We start from the raw sequence: 17645 nt of genomic DNA, 5'->3' as shown, positions 1-17645 counted from the left end.
AACAGCCAGAAACCAATTAATGAAATACATTAATTAGTCCTTACCTGTGAATAGTTACTCTAAATATAAATGTGTTAAATTCACCAATCAAGAGACATAGAGTGGCTGAATGGATAAAAATAAAACAAGACCCAACTACACACTGCCTACAAGAGACCTGCTTCAGCTTTAAGGACACACATAGGCATAAAGTGAAGGGATGGAAAAAGATATTCCATGAAAATGGAAACCAAAAGAGAACAAAGGTAGTTATAATTATATCAGACAAAATAGACTTTTACTCAAATGCTGTAATAAGAGGCAATGTCATTATAAAAGGATAAAGGGGTCAATTCGTCAAGAGTATATAAAAATCATAAATCTGTATGCACCCAATATTGGAGCATCTAAATATATTAAACAAATACAAACAGATCTGATAGGAAAAATAAACAACAATACAATAGGGGTAGGGGACTTCTGTACCCCACTTTGAACAGTGTATAAATCATCCAGACAGAAAATCAATAAGGAAAGGTTGGACTTGAACTGTATTTCAGACCAAATGGACCTAAGAGAGAGATATATGGAACACTCCATCCAACAATAGCAGAATATACATTCTTTTCAAGCTTACATGGGACATTCTTCAGGATAGAATATATGTTAGGTCACAAAACAAGTCTTAACAAATTTAAGAAGGTTAATATCATATGAAGTATCTTTTCCAACTACAATGGTATAAAACTAAAAATCAGTAACAGGAGGAAAACTGGAAAATTCATAAATATGTGGAAATTATACAACACACTCCTAAAAAATCAATAGGTCAAAAAAGAAATTAAGGGGTGCCTGGGTGGCTCAGCTGGTTAAGTGTCTGCCTTTGGCTTAGGTAGTGATCAAGCCCCAGTTCAGGCTTCCTGCTTGGAGGGGAATCTGCTTCTCCCTCTCCCTCTGCACCTCATCCCCTCCCCCACTCATGCACTCACTTGCTCACTCACTGTCTCAAATAAATAACATCTTTAAAAAATAATAAAGTAATACAATAAATCAAAAAGGCAATAAAAAATCTTCAAACAAATGAAAATGGAAACAAAATATATCAAATCTTATGGGATGTAGCAAAAGTGATTCTAAGATGGAAGTTTATAGTGATAAATGCCTACATTAAGAAAAAAGAAAGATCTCAATAAACAACCCAACTTTACACCTCAAGGAACTAGAAAAAGAAGAACAAACTAAGCCTAAATTTAGCAGAAGAAAGGAAATAACAAAAAACAAGCAGAAATAAATGAAATAGAGATCAGGAGAACAATAGAAAAGATCAATGAAACTAGAGCTGGTTTTGGGGAAAAAAATAAAATTGACAAACCTTTAGCTAGACTAAGGAAAAGGAGAGAAGATTCAAATAAATAAAATCAGAAATGAAAGGAGACATTGCAGTTGATATCACAGAAATATAAAGTACCAGGAGAGAACACTATGAACAATTGTATGCCAACAAATTGGGATAACTTAGAAGAAATGGATAAATTCTTAGAAATATGCAACCTACCAAAACTGAATCATGAAGAAATAGAAAATCTGAATAGACCAATAATGAACAAGAAGACTGACTCAGTAATCAAAAACCTCCCAATACAGAAGAGTCCGGGACCAGATGGTACAGAGTTTCATTCTATGAAACATTTAAAGAAGAATAAATGCCAAACCTTCTAAACTCTTCCCAAAAATTGAAGAGGAGGGAATACTCCCAAACTCAATTTATGAGGCCAGCATTACCCTTTTACATAACCAGATAAGGACACTATAAACTACAGGCCAATATCCCTGATGCAAATATTCTCAACAAAATATTAGCAAACTGAATTCCACAACTCATTAAAAAATCATACACCATGATCAAGTGGAATTTGTCTCTGGGATGCAAAAATGGTTCAACATAAACAAATCATTAAATACAATATACTAGACTAATATAATGAAGGATAAAAATCATGATCTTCTCAATAGATGCAGAAAAAGCATTTGACCAAATTCTACACTATTTCATGATAAAAACTCTTGATAAATTGTTTATAGAAGGAACATACCTCAACATAACTCACAGATGACAAGCCCACAGCTAACATCATACTCAATGGTGAAAGACTGAAAGCTTTTCTTCTTTTACGAGGGTTACCACTCTCACCACGCCTCTTCAACATCATACAGGAAGCCCTACCCAGAACAATCAGGCAGGAAAAAGAAATAAAATGCATCCAATTTGGAAAGGAAGAAGTAAAATTGCCACTGTTTGCAGGCAATATGATCTTATATGGAGAAAATCCTAAAGACTCCAAAGAACTGTTAGAGCTAATCAACAAATTCAGTAAATTGGCAGGATACAAAATCAATAAAGAAGTCAGCTGTATTTTACACACTAACAAAGAAACATCTGTAAAAGAAATAAAGAAAATAATCTCATTCATATTAGCATCAAAAACAATAGAATACTTAGGAATAAATTTAACCAAGAAAATGAAAGATTTGTACTCTGAAAATTATAAGACTTTGATGAAATAAATTGAAGAAGACACAAACAAATGGAAATAAATTGAAGAAGACACAAACAATGGAAAAATCCATGTTCATGGATCAGAAGAATTAATTTTGTTAAAATGTCCATATTATCCAAATCCTTCTATAGAATCAATGCAATCCCTATCAAAATTTTATCAAAATTCCAATGGCATTTTTCACAGAAATTGAAAAAAGCAATCCAAAAGTGTGTATGAAACCACAAAGACCCCAGAGAGCCAAAGTAATCAACAAAGCTGGAGGATTTGCCCCTCCTGATTTCAAACCATGCTTCAAAGCCATAGATGTCAAAATAGTATGGTATTGGCATAAACAGAGACATATAGGTCAATGAAACAGAATCAAGAGCCCTCATATACTCAATTGGGAATACTCAATAGTAAAAGGATAGTCTCTTCAATAAATAATATGGGATAGGCCGGTGATGGGTATTAAGGAGGGCACATATTACATGGAGGACTGGGTGCTATATGCAAATAATGAATCATGGAACACTACATCAAAAACTAAGGATGTATTGTATGGTGACTAGCATAACATAATAAAAAATTATTATAAAAAAATAAAATAGAATAAAGAAAAATAAAAAACAATAATACGGGAAAACTGGATAATCTCATGCAGAAGAATGAAACTGGACCCCTATCTTACACTACTCACAAAAATTAACTCAAAACGAATTAAAGACTGAAACTCTAAAACTCCTCAGGAAACATAAGGAAAAAATCTCCTTGACATTGGTGTTGGCAATGATTTTTTGGATATGACACCAAAAGCACAAGTAACAAAATAATACGTGAAATAAGAGGAACTACATCAAACCAAAAAGCACCTGCATAGCAAGGAGATTGTTTCTTTAACAATCAATGAAATGAAAAAGCAACCTACAGAATGAGAGAAAATATTTGCAAACCATATATGTGATAAGGATTAATATCCAAAATATATAAGGAACTCCTACAATTCAATAACAAAAGAAAGTGAACAACCTAATTTAAAAGTGGGCAGAGGACCTCGATAGACATTTTTCCAAAGAAGATATACAAATAACCAATAGGTAGGTACATGCAAAGGTGCTTAACATCACTCATCATCCCACCTGTTAGAATGGCTGCCATCAAAAAGAGAAGAGAAAACAAGCGTTGGTGAGGATGTGGAGAAAAGGGAACCCTTGTGTACACAGTTGGTGGGAATGTAAATGGGTACAGCCACTGTGGAAAACAGTAGGGAGTTTCAACTACCATGTGGTCCAGTAATATCCAGTAATATCTGGGCATATATCCAAAGGAAATGAAATCAGGATCTGGAAGAGATATCTGCACTCCCATGTTTATGTCAGCATTATTCAGTAGCCAAGATATCAAAACAATCTAAGTATCCATCTACAGATGAATGGGTAAAGAAGATGTGGCATATATGTACGATGGAGTGTTACTCAGCCATGAGGAATAAGGAAATCTTGCCATTTGTGACAACATGGATGGACCTTGAGAGTGTTATGCTAAGCGAAATAAGTCAGAGAAAGACAGCTACCGTATGATCTCGTATGTGAAATCTAGAAGAGCCGAACCCATAGAAACGGAGAGCAGAATGGTTTTTGCCAGGGTCTGTGGGATGAATGAAATGGGGAAATGTTAGTCAAAGAGTACAAACTTCCAGTTATAAAATGAGTAAGTACTGGGGATCATACAGCATGGTGACTGTAGTTAATAATACTGTATTATATACTTGAAAGTTGCTGAGGAAGTAAATCTTAAATGTTCTCACCACACATCAAAGAAAAGGTGATTATAGGAGATGATTGATGTGTTAACTAACCCTATTATGGCAATCCTTTCACAGTATATAAGTGTATCAAATCATCATGTTATACACCTTAAATTGATACCTTATACACCTTAAATATACATCTTAAAATGTCTCAATTATATCTCAACAAATCTGGGAGGGAAGACATGTTGATTTTTCAAAAGCTATAAAATTAAAAGGCAAACAATAACTGGGAGGACATACTGCTTAAATATATAATGGGCAAAGAATTATTTAGCCTCCTAATGCTAATGGGTAAAAGGGCAATGCACATAAGCAGGCAATTCACCAAAAAAAAAAAAAAAAAAAAGTAAATGACCGATAAGCATATGAAAAAAATCTTTAACTTCAACTATATTTCAACTGTATTTAACTCAACATGTAGCCCAGAGCTTAGCATATGTTTTGCGCATTCATCTTTCCCATTGAACAAATGCACAGTGAGATGCTGGGAAAACAGCCGTGAACGGGGCAAAGTTCATCATTTGTTTAGACGAGCAACAAAAATGCAAATTGAAATAACAAAATGTCACTTTGCCTAACAAATTGGATGATTAAAAAGAACCATAACCAATGTGGCTAAGAGTTCAGGGAAAGAGGCAGTCTAATGCACACAAAATAGTAGGAGTGCAAGTTAGCACACTGGTTACTGGGTAAGTCCGAGCAATCAGAGTGGGCATACCCTTTGATCCAGCAATTGTACTTTCCATCCTTTATCCTATGGAAAAACTGAAGCATCCCAGGGTACATCAGTGCAATCCATCAAGCATTGCATTATTCTTGTAGGGAAACAATGACCTAAATGTCCAACAATAGGGACTCTTGGGGAAATGGAGATGAGGTCCAGAAAACAGATGGGGCATCAGCACTGCAATAGCAGACAGATTTGGTCCAGATACAAGTAAGTGGGTAAATTTGATGTCAGGAAGTTGGAGAGGTTTGGTTTTATGTCCTGTACCCCCCCCATCCCACCCACCACCCATCCCCCGCTCTCTGAACTGGAAAGCAAGTCTGTCTCCTGAAGGTGAAGGGGTGGTAGAATTGAAGTTTCGAGATTGTAGAGAGGGTTTGAAATAGCTCTTGCATAGAATGGGAAAGGAAACTATGTGGACAAATAGGATCCCCACACAGCAGGGAAGGCCTACATAAGGTCAGAGATCATGATTTACCTGAGACATGAAGAGCCTGAAAAAGAATACAGCAACCTTGAACACAAATAGATGCAAAAATAAAAACCCATTCTATTGAAAGAAACAGTCTGTTAGTAGCAGGTATGTTCATAATTGCACATCGTCAGGCATAACTACACAATACAGCTCAAGTGTCAATTCCAGGATTTACATAGAGCTCCTCATGTCAGGGGCTTCTAGTTTAGCCATTAATTTGCAGTGAAATTCACAGATGAATCTCAAACCAAGTTTGGGAGTTGGGGAGAGCAGATAAAATGGAAATGAATTCTCTCCACACTGGGAATAAAAAAACATGACATTAAAACTTAAGAAAACTGCAAGTCTCCAGGAAACGTAGCAGTCTGACGGAAGAAAAGATAATGTAAAAGCGAATTCTTCCAAAATTAGGGTAGAAGCCTAATGTAAATCAAATCAAAATCTGAACCGGACATTTTTTAACTTCTCAAAAGAAAGAAAATCTGATAGAAATCTGATAGGAAAAAAGTCAAGAATAATTTAGAAACGTTTACAAAAACTAAGATAGGAATGAAGAGGACCTCTGTATTAAGATATTATGGTATGCTTTAAAGGCATAGTAATTAAATTTGTGAGAGAGTGATACAAGATATAATGAACTAGTCCAGAAGTACAGCCTAGAATATATTAAAATTTCACTCACAATTTATTTCATGATTGCCACTTACCTCTCACCCCTGGTTGGAATAAGAAACTTCTTAATAAATGGTGTTGGGATAAATATTCACTAGTTATTTGGGGGAGGGGAGGATGCAGTGAGAGGCAAAGGTCCTTAATTTTCCGTCCAGTGAAGGAATGAATGGATCTTCCTGGTGCTTAGGCCTGACAGGACTCACAGGAGACAATAAGGACGTGCCCGCATCCCTTGTGAGAGGTAGCCGCACAATCTTTAGAGTGTGAATCCCTGTTTATTTGCCATTTATTCAACAAATAATTGTTGACCTATTCTAAGAGCTGCAATACAGCAGGGATAAGAGAGAAGAGTTACCCGCCTTGTGGAATTTACCTTCTGTTGGAAGAAACAGCTGATAAATACAGAAATAGGTTCAGGGGACCATGTCAGATAGTGATAAGGGCTAAGAAAAAGGTTAAGGAGGGCAAGATGGAGGGAGTTGGGAGGGGGTGAGTCCAGGAAGGTCTTTCCAGACACCGTTCTGACCAAGTGTCTCTTGGACTGAGGCCTGCAGGACAAGAAGGAAGGAGTCGGGCAAAGATCTAAAGGAAGGGCTTTCTAGGCAGAGCAACACAAGCAAAAGACTTAACGGTAGAAATGACCTGGACAAGTTTAAGGAACTGATGAAAGAGCCAGGTGGTTGGAGCAACATGGCGATGGGAGAGCAGTGAGAGAAGTGACAGGGGGCCGTGCAGAGAACTTCAGCTTTTATTTTGAGTGACATAGGGAGCACCTGGAAAGGTGTCCGCAGAGAAGTGACAAGGAGGACCTTTCATTTCCCAAGATCCCCCAGGCTGCCATGAGGTGAAAGGATCATGTCCTTTCCCAGTGAACATGGAAGGTGGTTTCACGTCTCACTGGGCTTCTTCAGAAGTGAGCATGTGCCCCAGCAACACCCCGGTTACCGCCAGCAGTGGGCAAACATTTCCACTCAGTATCAGGAACTGTTTTTCTGAGGAACATCCAGTAAGTATGCAAAAGCAAAAAAGATTGATGACCACGATCACCCCCTCTGCTGGGAAAGCAAGTCCTGCCTGCCGTACCCCAAGCAGGGCACCCTCGCCAGTCCTGAAGTGGCCTTCACTGGGTGTCAGGTGGCTGACATCAAACAAGAACATGACCTCAGGAAAACATACAGACCAGGGGGGTTAATTCTGGAACGAAAGTGCAGAATTTTCAAAAATTCATTTCTGTCATCACCATTAAGACAGGAAATCTTATTTCTTTCATACGTGGCCTTGACCATCAAAACCTAGATGATTTAGGAACCCAAACATTCCTGGAGGTCAGTTCTCTAATCTCTGTTATGGTTCGTAGTTTCATTTTATTACAAATGCTGATTTATTAGGTTTACGCTCCAATTTCCTTCCACAATTCTCTGTCACCCTCTCTCATCAAGTCACTTCAGGGACAGGGGTCTGTTCGTGGAGGATGTATTTTGACGGGTTGTAGAGACATCTCCAGAGCGCCTTATGTCTTATGAGAGCTGAAACATATTTGCATTGAATTTTTCTAGCAGATTTCTGTCAACTATTTAAGAGGACATATGGAGTTTCTTTTCTTACCTTTGAAAAGGGAAAAAAAATACATGAAATCGGGGCATTTGGATAAATTTCCTTGCTTCCTCTGGTAGTTTGATGGAGGCATTTCTGCTAGCCAAGACAGCATCTGTAATATGGGACAGAAAAGTAACGAGGAGACCGTGAAGCCTGGACCACACTTAGAGCAGATTTCCTTACAGACCACATTCCTTTTCACTGAGTGACCTGAGTATCCTCGCTGGCTCAGTCCTAAGCAGGTTCAGGAGGGCTCAGTACCAGAGTTTGTCACTGGGGAGATCTCAAGCTCTGTAGTGTAGCTTGGTGGCTGGTGTGACCAAATCAAGAAGCTCCTTCTGCTGAACGTCAGTGTGTTCCTTCTCTCGCTGACCTATTGTTCACTGATCTGATTATTCAGTACAATTCAGTTCCACAGTCACTTCCTACAGACCATGGGGTCCCGGGAATTATGCGCGGAGGAGGTGGTGTGACAGGTGGGAAGGAGCGTGGGCTTCGGAGACCAAAGTCTCTGGGCTCAAATCCCAGCTCTGTATCTTCTTCTCTGAGCCATAGTTTTTTCATCTCTAGAGATGGAATTAAAACATCAACCGTGTCAGGTTGTGAGGGCTAAATGTAATAATGAGAAGTCTGGAGTCCTAATGCCACCGTGTGGACCCACATTAGCTCTGAGTTGGCTGCCTTCTTTCTTCTTCTGTTCCCTTCTCAAGGGGTCTCAGGAGCAGCATTCAGCAGGGGAGAAGGTGGGGCCCTACATGGGTTTTACTTGATGTGAGCTCCTGAAGGGCTTTTCTATGCTGCACGAGCGCTACCCCTTTGTGTTCCAACAGGTCCTTAGGAGAGCCCTGGTAAACCTGGGATGTCCGCGGTCTCCCATTAGCCCCCTGAGGAACATTCATTCATCACAAGGCTAAAAGGAGAACAGTAGGACCCCACACTGTCACCATTTTCTCCTTCTTTACCAACCCAGCTATGAAGGTTCTGTCCCCCCCAACCCACTCAGGAGACTTGACAGCAAAAATGATAGATTCAAGGAACACCAGGGTGGCTCAGTCAGTTAAACGTCCACCTTTGGCTCAGGTCATGATTCCGGAGTCCCAGGATAGAGCCCCGTGTCGAGCTTCCTGCGCAGCAGGGAGTCTGCTTCTCCTTCTGCTCCTCACCCCACTCATGCTCTCTCTTGCTCGCTCTCTCTCTCTAATAAATAAAAATCTTTTTTAAAAAATGACAGATTTAAATTAAGACTAAACGGATGACCTAGAGCTTATTCCATCCTGACCATTGGTAATCACAGTCTCTTGGTTGGTCAGAAAGGATCTTTGAAATATTATCTTTTCCCTTATTCCAAGAGCTCAGTGAACGCTTCTTTCTCTGCTGGTGTTGAAACCCCCTTACTGGCATCAGTTTGTGCCAGCTCGCTGGGCTCACCCAGCTGGGCTTACAGTCCATCCATCCTGCTGCCTCCCTCCCCACTCTGCAGCCACAGCATGCTCTCAGCTCTTTTTCCAGAAAACTGCTCCTCACCCTTGTACTCCCACGCAGCTGCCTCACCCCAGGCCCCAGTGACCTTGAATTCCAGCCGCCGTAATAGTTTCCAGTGCTTTTCTCTGCCTCGGGTTCTCCCTAGCCGTAAATCTGTCCCTCCTCCGCCAGTCAGAACTGCCTTTCTAAAAACCTAAGCCTCTTGAGACGCCTGTGAGGAACTTGGGCTTCAAAATCAGGCAGATCTGGGTGCAAAGCCCACTCCTTCCGAGCACACCCCTCCCTAAGGCTCAGCTCCTCATCTGGGAGATGTGATCATAGTACGTGCATTAGAGGGTGGTCAGGAGAGCTCAGGGAGGCAAGGCCAGTAAAGTGCTCATCCCAGAGCTTGGCACGCAGTTCAAGTGCTCGGGAAATGCCAGCGCTTGAGAATAACAGCCGCAGGAACCTGCGGTGGCGCCTGATTGCCCCAGCACAAAACTCAAACTCCTGAACTTGGCATTCAGGGTGTTGCCCTGTCCCTGCCTCCCTTCTCCAGTTTGTCATCCTCTGCACACCCCAGGCTGTGGTGCCGGTCCCCATGTCGTCATGTCTCGGGAGAGTGGTGTCTGAAGGACCCTCCTCATCTTCGCTGTTTCTTAACTTCTTTGTTGTGTTTCCAGACCAACCCCAAAATCACACAGTGGTGGGGCCCCTGCAGCTGCAGCCCATTGCTCACGGTGCAGGCAGGGCCTTTCCTCTGCCTGCTCTTGGTCTTCATGTCCCTCTCTGCTCTCTGAGGACAGGGAATATGGCTGACTCACCTCTGCATCCCCTGCAGGGCTCTGTGCCAGGGCCCGGGCATGGGAGCAGACTCTTCCTGAAGGCTTGCATTAAATTAGTGATGATAGAAATAGCAGGTGATGTTTGAAGGCTGGTTGGTTCAGTTTCCCAGCTAGGCAATGACATCCCTTGTTTTTATTGCATATTAGTATGCATGGTTTGCTCTGCTCCCAGTCAAAGGGAAATACAGGGTCCAGGATATGTGTGTGTGCCTAGAGGGGGTGGGGGGCCGGGCTGCGTGTCCATGTCAGGTTGCCTACTGTCATTTCTTAGGACAGACCATTCTATATTCAGATACTATATTCTCCTTTTTTGATGTTAAGTTACCCCTTGTTTATGAAATTATGGTGGTGGTGGGTAATACTAGATCATAGTGGCTTTTTTTTTTTAATATTCTTTAAAAAAAAAAGATTCTATCTATTTGAGAGAGAGAGTATGAGCTGGGTGAAGGGCAGAGGGAGAAGAAGACTCCACACTGATCAGGGAGCCTGATGAGGGGCTCCATCCTGGGACTCAGGGATCATGACCTGAGCTGAAGGCAGACGCTTCACCAACCGAGCCGCCCAGGGGCCCCTCTTTTTAAAATATTCTTAGTTGGCAAGAAAAAAACTGGGAAATGAAGAGAAGCAAAATTTAACTTTTTTTCAGTAAAGAACAGGGAAAAGGTTTCTTCCAAACACAAAATAGGCAAGGAAAGCTGTTTCAAGAGCATGCTATATAGTGGAACGCATGTAAGTCACCAGGCCGTCACCAGTAACAGGCCCACTTAGAGGCACTGGGGCAGGTTGAAGGGGTGGGGGTGTTGAAGAGGGTCCAACCCTGGACCCAGGCACTGTGTGGACACTTGACACGTGCTGTCTAATTTAATCTCCCAAAGCCCCTTGAGCTAGATGGTGTTATCTCTTTCACAGCAGAGGCACAGAGAGGTTAAATCATTTGCCCAAAGTGGCACAGACAGGGTAACCTGAATTTCCCAAGCCTCATGGTCTGGGGTGTGCAATGAGGAGGTCACATTAGCATCAGTCGTGAGTAGGAAGCCACAGGACCACAGCACCCACACCCACCGTCTCCTTACAGCAGTTGGAGGAAGCTAGGGAGGCTTCTCCCAAGTGTGCATGGACAGCCCTCTCGTAGGGGCCTGCTTGGGGCCTTCACAATTGTCTAGGGAGGACAGCAATGCCTCCCAGAGGACAGGCCCCACCAGGCTGATGCTGCCCATATGCCTTCTCACAGAGGGCCTCAGAGCAACCGCATCAGGGCCAACTTATGACTTCCCTGTTCCCAAGCACTTCTGCCCTCATGGGCCCTTTCCTCCATAAAACACACAAATCAAATTTCACAAGTGTGTTGGTTTAGATTAATATATTAATATTATGTATTAAAACATGTTCCTGGACCTAAGAATGCCTTTTTATCTTCTGATTTTGAAAGAAATTAAAGCATTTTTATAGGCTCCTAAAAGAATGATGAGCTGTGGGCTGATCCCAGTGGACAAGGAGGCCCTTTGCAAGACCCTGCCATGGTGGGAGTCCCCTCACCACTGCCCACCCCTGTTTCATGGACGGGCCCGTGACCTCAAAGCATACTGCCTGCTTGTGTATCTCACAAAAACCCTAGTGCCCAGGTCCCTTCAGCTTCTACCTGTTTAGCTTTTCTACTCTTGTTATAGGCATCAGAACAGTTCCCGAGGTAGAGCTAAAAAATTCCTCTTCTGCCCCAGACACCTGCAAACATCATTTAACCCACAAAGCTTTTTTCCCACATTGTATTCAGTGAGATCATATCGAGACTTACATCAAGTCAAATAAAGAGACAGCCCAGCCTTTGTCACAGCCCCAGTTCATCACACACAGCCAGACGTGGAATCTGTTTTGGCCCAGCTGAGTCAGGCAGACACATGTGTGCGCCTGGGTGGAGCCTTGGGCTGGAATCAGCCCTCTGGCATCCAGAGTCTTCCCTCTCTGGGAAGCCAGGCATTTCACGCGCTCCTGCTGTTCGCATGTTGGCAAGCTTGGGCTATTCTGGTAAGGAGCATTCCTGTCTATTCCAGCTTGAAATGAGTCTGCATTTCTTTGTCCAACACAAAGCTTTGAAATGAACGATGACACCAGACAAAAATCTCAGACTTTGCAAGGATTGCTAATAAGCAAGTATACCTAGCATTTAGGTTGGAAACCATCTTTTCTTTAGAACTCTATAGAACTCAGAATCGGCCCTTGGCAACACCTTGCATTCTGCGTGTCTTTGACAAACTGTTCATAAGGAAGAGAATGGAAGAGGAATTTGTTCTGGCAACACGTTTCATGTGAAGAGGGGGTGCACAGGGACAGGATGGAGAAATCACTAAGGCTCAAGTTTGTGGGGAGTGAGACAAAAAGGAAAGAAGTCTTGCTTCTCTCTGCAGTCCCTAGAGAGAAAAGAACGAGACAGCTGGGATTTATGACTTGGGTCCTGCTCTGCTCTTCTGCTTTCTTGGGCTCATTGGAAGGACCACGATGGCGGGACCCAGCCTCGGAGTGGTACAGAACCTTCTGAAAGGTCTGCCCTGGTCCTGCTTTTGCTTACAGGCAGGCAGGAATCCTAAGTCTTTGTTGAGGTTGCTTATTTTGCTGCCTCTGGTAAGTGATCGAGGAAACCGAGTGCTTCTCATCACCTTCTGTACCCCAAGTGTGGACTGTTTGGGTCAGCCCCAGAGGTAGTGAGGTCAGCATTATGGATTTGATGTTCCACATGGGGCTGGGACACAGGCTGAATCCTGGAAGCGGACACTCGGGCTCTCGACAGTGACATTCAGTGGTTGGGAGACCGAGGCAGGTGGGTGCATCAGAGCAAACAGAGCCCATGGTAGATCAACCACTGAAAACCACACTCCAGCCGTGTCAAGTCATGTTGGCACACACCACGCATTTAAAAGGGAATCACACGGGTATCTGGCGTGTAATAAAAGTTGTCATTTAATTCATATTTTTTGATCACTAGAAGGTTGAACTTGTTACTACATGGCCATTTCCCTCCCATCCTCTGTGGGGCCCTTGGCCTCCAGCGTCCTTAAGGCCAACCTTCCTGTTCTGTAGTTGCCCCTATGCTGTCTGCTAATGTCCACACTTTCACCTCTCCTTATTTGATCCCACAAAGCTGCCACATTGAATCCATCTTGTAATTACTATCTGGAGTACCATCAGCAACCATAATAGCTCTCTCTGGGCTCTAAATTGCGCTTTGTCTGTGCCATTCAGCTCAGCTCTCTGGGCTGTAAGCAATAAAGCAGAAGGATCCTTTAGCTATTCACTTCTCCCACACACAGGGCTTCCTGCCAGCACCCCCGTCCACACCAGCTTTTCATCAGAACAAAACCCTGTCCGGTGCTAAATATAGCTTTATTTAACATAATTGCACAAGGTGCTTTCTACTTTTAAATCTAGACTGGGCAGGGAGCAGGACATTTACATAACAAGTCAATGTCAGCCCTGTAACAAATCTTCTGATTTTCTTTATTGGACCAGTGAGGAAACTAAGGAACGGGGAGGTTTGCAGCCCTGCTCCTGTCATACGGCTACTTAGATCCCAGGTATCTTAACTTCCTATAGGTGCACTGTTCACTCCCACTCCCATGTGCAAGCGAACAGCCCAGTCCTTGGTAGTGGGCAAGGAGCCCCTGATTCCCTGCAAAGCCTAGTGGATTGCGGTGTGTATTCCCCCATGGGGAGCTCACTCACCAGACTTGGGGGGAGTGCTCCCGCCATCTGGCTCACCAAGATCTCTGTCTGGAGGTTATTTAGCTTCTGAAGTGTTCCAGGGCTTTCCCCAGACCACAGACCTTCCAGGTGAGGCTGTGGTGCTCTCCTCAGACCAGCTGCCGGGTACACCACATTCTGACTTACTGGCAAATGCAGATGCTTTCGGGGGCCAGGAAGTATGTCCAAGTGTCAAGTGGCTAGGGTAGGACTAAAGGCATGTGGTGAGGGCGGGGACTTCATCCATTGTCCCCTTGATCTCAGCACCTGGAGCAGAGTCTGCACACCATAGACCACCCCCCAAAAAATATGTAGAAGGAATAGTGTGGGGATTGTAGAGAACTGGCAAATGTGTGTCTCATGGAAGGCATTCTTGTCAAAAACCACACCTCTGGGCAATATTTGGCTTCCAGCTCACAACCCCTATGGTTGAATAAACAAGGCTATTTATGGATAGAATGGAACAATGACCGCCAAGCAACAGGGATGCCCAGCTTATCACTTTGATGTGATGTGTTCAGCTGGAGTCAGAACGCAGGACCTGTTTCAGCACCTCTTAAATCCTTTCCATTAATAACCTTGACCCTTTAATGACCCTGTCGTAAATGTTCACACTTTCCCTTCTACTGTGCTGTGGTCTTGTTCTGAATCTCTTAGTCATGTCTTTCTTTTCAAAAAATGTACAAAGACATCCCTTTTACCAAATAAGGGATAGAGTTTCTAAACACAAACTTATGTCCTGAGAGAAGGGTGACAAATCTGCTTTCATTCATACAACGTCACTTTCTCTAAAATGGACTTAAGCAAACAGTGGCAGCTGTTTTGTGCCAAAATCATTTGGAGCCCAATTCATCTTCGCAATCCGCCACAGCAAGTCACAGCGTCTTGGAGAGCAGGGGACAGCCCCTGCAAGTTTCTCCTCAGGTGAAGCATTGATCCTGGCTGTTCCCAGGGACACTGCCTTATTCCACTGGGTCTGTGTCACCTCCTTCCATCCCATTCTCCCGACACCCCAGACCCAATTGTTTGGGTTTGTAGCAAAGTCCCTTGAACCAAAAGGAGTGTGGCTCTTGGGTCAGTCAAGCAGCTGTTGTGGAGCAGACAGGCTGGATGGGGGGCCCTCTGAGTACATGTCCCTTAACCCTACAAAAGGTTGACAGATACGAGACCATGTGCCCTGGCGTGGAAGCCCAGAGCCAGCTTCTAGACTGTGAACTCAGCCACTGACTCGTCATTTAAACACATCGATTCCCTAGGGAATTGGGAAAAGTATCAAAACATCCTCTAGCAAGTAGAATCTAGTTGGAGGAACAGACTTGCAAAATCTAGCTGTAGCCATCATTAATATTTTGGCCAGGATATATGAGTGAAAAAGGTACCTTCGAAGGTACCAAAGGCATTGAAATTCCAGATTTTCTCGAAACATTTTACTGGTAAATGGTAAACACATACACATACAACCTGGTCGAGTGTAGGCAATATTTGACTTCCAGTTTACAAAGCCTTTGATAGAATAAATAAACTTGATTCTAGATAGAAACCATTGCCGTCCAGAAACATTGAACTCCAGCTGACTGCTTGATATTCTATGTCCTGATGAACTCAGAGATGCGGATAATTTTTTGTGGTTGCAGTGCCTCTCTCCATCAATGACCTTGGCCCAGATCTGGACTGATTGTAATTTTCGGTCCTGAATGTAAAAGCTTGTGTCAGTGAGGAATATATTCAGCTGCAAATAACAGAAAATCTGGCCAACAGTGGCTTCAATGGTAGGGGACTATTCTTCTCATGTAACAAGATGTTCAGCTCAGGGGATGACTCATGGTGGTTCAGCTGATCCGTGGCTGTCTGGGCCAGGCTCTTTCAGGCTTTCTGACCCACCTTACTCAGCATTTTGGTATTCGTCACAACTGCACACCTGTGATCAAGGTAGAAAGGAGTGGGGAAGGAGAGCATCAGCTGGATCTATTCACCTGGTTAGGAAAACAAAAGCTTTCCTCGAGACCACTCAGCAGGCTTTCTTGTCAGGCTCACTGGTCAGAACCGTGTCACGTGACTGCCCCTGGCTGCGGGGGAGGAGGGAAATGGAGTGCTTCTCCATTCAGCCTCTATGGTTGAGCAGAGCGAGGGAGAACGGGCTTGAGAACAGGTGTGTAGGAGCTAAACACACGGGCTACGGACACACTGCAGGGGAACTCTCCCAACATTCTCATCGTACAGATGACGAAGCTGAGTTCCAGAAGTACGAAGTAACTGGGTCAAGATCCCATCATTAAATGAAGTTCGAGCCAGATCTAGAACCCAGGTCTCCTAACACCCAGTCCAGGAAGCTCCGTACTGGACCAACCATGGATGTAGTTTGACAGAGTCTGTGACGGAAGCTCTGTCAAAGAAGTAGAATGTCATCCAGAAAATGAGGTGTGGCTATAAACCACCAGCAGTGGGCAGAAGACGTAGTAGCCTCTCCTTGAGGTCTCCTTCTTCCCTGGAGGGGAAGGACAGTGGAGGGACAGAATCAAATAATTCAGTGTGAGGCACAGAAGCTAGGCCATGTCAGATCAGCCCTCCTCCAGGTGCCCTCCTGCTGTGTAGATATTTTAAGCTTCTTGTTCCTTGGGCACATCGACGTTCCTGTGTGTTATAATGGGATCAGTCTCATGACGGGCACCATGATCATGCAGAACTTCCATGTCATTGTTAATGTGCTGTTCTTGTCTTCTGTCCCCTTCTGTTATTGGACCAAACAGAAGTATTCTGCTGTTTCTCTCTGCAACATCTCCACAGAAGTCCTGAAAGTCATCAATGCCACAGAAGAGCTGATAGCAGAGTCCACAGGGCCCTGGGAGTTCCCACCTGTCCCTCCCGACAGAGAGAAGGGGACATTTCCTCTCGGGACAGACCAAGTGAGACTGGATGAGCAGCTGACTTCCCTGGAAGAAAACGTAAGACAGTGGGGATGTTCCCTGTCTAGGGCAAACAGGTGCAAAGAAGAAACGGATAAAGGTGTAACCGATCACGAACAGTGCAAGGATGCGTACAGACCACCACCCTAGCAGATATATTCTCAGGGAGGGGCTCAGGCTGGGTTCTCCAGAAGCAGACCCTGAAGTGAGGGTTTGCATGTAAGTGATTTCTTAGGGAAGTGCTCCCCCAGGGAGGCTGGTCAGGGAGTGGGGAAAGACTGGGGAAGGGAAAAAGTCAAGCGAAGGTGTGACGCTTTTTTTTTTTTTAAAGATTTTTATCTATCCATTTGACACAGAGAGAGACAGAAAGAGGGAGCACACAAGCAGGGGGAGCAGCAGGCAGAGGAAAAGGCTCCCCACTAAGCAGGGAGCCCAACTTGGAGCTCGATCCCAGGACCCTGAGATCATGACCTGAGCTGAAGGCAGATGCTTAACCGACTGAGTCACTCAGGGGCCCCAACAAAGGTGTGACCTTAGACAAAGGGTAGCTTTGACCTGATCCTGCAGAAAGCCCTGGGGTATGAGTTGCATCTCAGGGTTGTCCTGGCCTGAGGCAAAGGAACTGGCCTTTCCTACAGCCAGCAGACACTTCCGTCTCTGCAAGCAAGCAAGCAAGCCAAGTATCTACAGGAGCCCGAAGCAGTCTTCTGTATAGCTGAGCCTGGGAACAAAAGCACACTGAAGCTTGAGGGTGAAGGGTTGCAGAAACTGTAAAAGGGACCCCTTGGGATCCAGGCGGAGCACTGCCACAGGGAAAGGGGGTGGTTTCCAACAGAACTCAGGTCACAATTGGTCTACCCTGCTTCCAGACACGTGTGCTGGTAGTGAATTTTTCTAGCCTG

At 43.8% G+C, this 17645-nt stretch overlaps 1 protein-coding gene across 1 annotated transcript in view; it reads left to right on the top strand.

Annotated features, from left to right (window-relative positions):
* The window catches only part of LOC103680478 (myosin VIIA and Rab interacting protein), a 206289-nt gene that overhangs the window by 172964 nt on the left and 15680 nt on the right, over nt 1-17645 (top strand). The window contains exon 10 of the mRNA XM_008709989.2: nt 16588-16782. Coding sequence (XP_008708211.2) covers nt 16588-16782 — 195 coding nt within the window. The remainder of the gene's footprint in view (nt 1-16587; nt 16783-17645) is intronic.

Source organism: Ursus maritimus, unplaced genomic scaffold (assembly GCF_017311325.1).
Source record: "Ursus maritimus isolate PB19 unplaced genomic scaffold, ASM1731132v1 scaffold_20, whole genome shotgun sequence".
Taxonomy (NCBI): Eukaryota; Metazoa; Chordata; class Mammalia; order Carnivora; family Ursidae; genus Ursus; species Ursus maritimus.
This window is presented reverse-complemented; position numbering and strand designations above follow the sequence as displayed.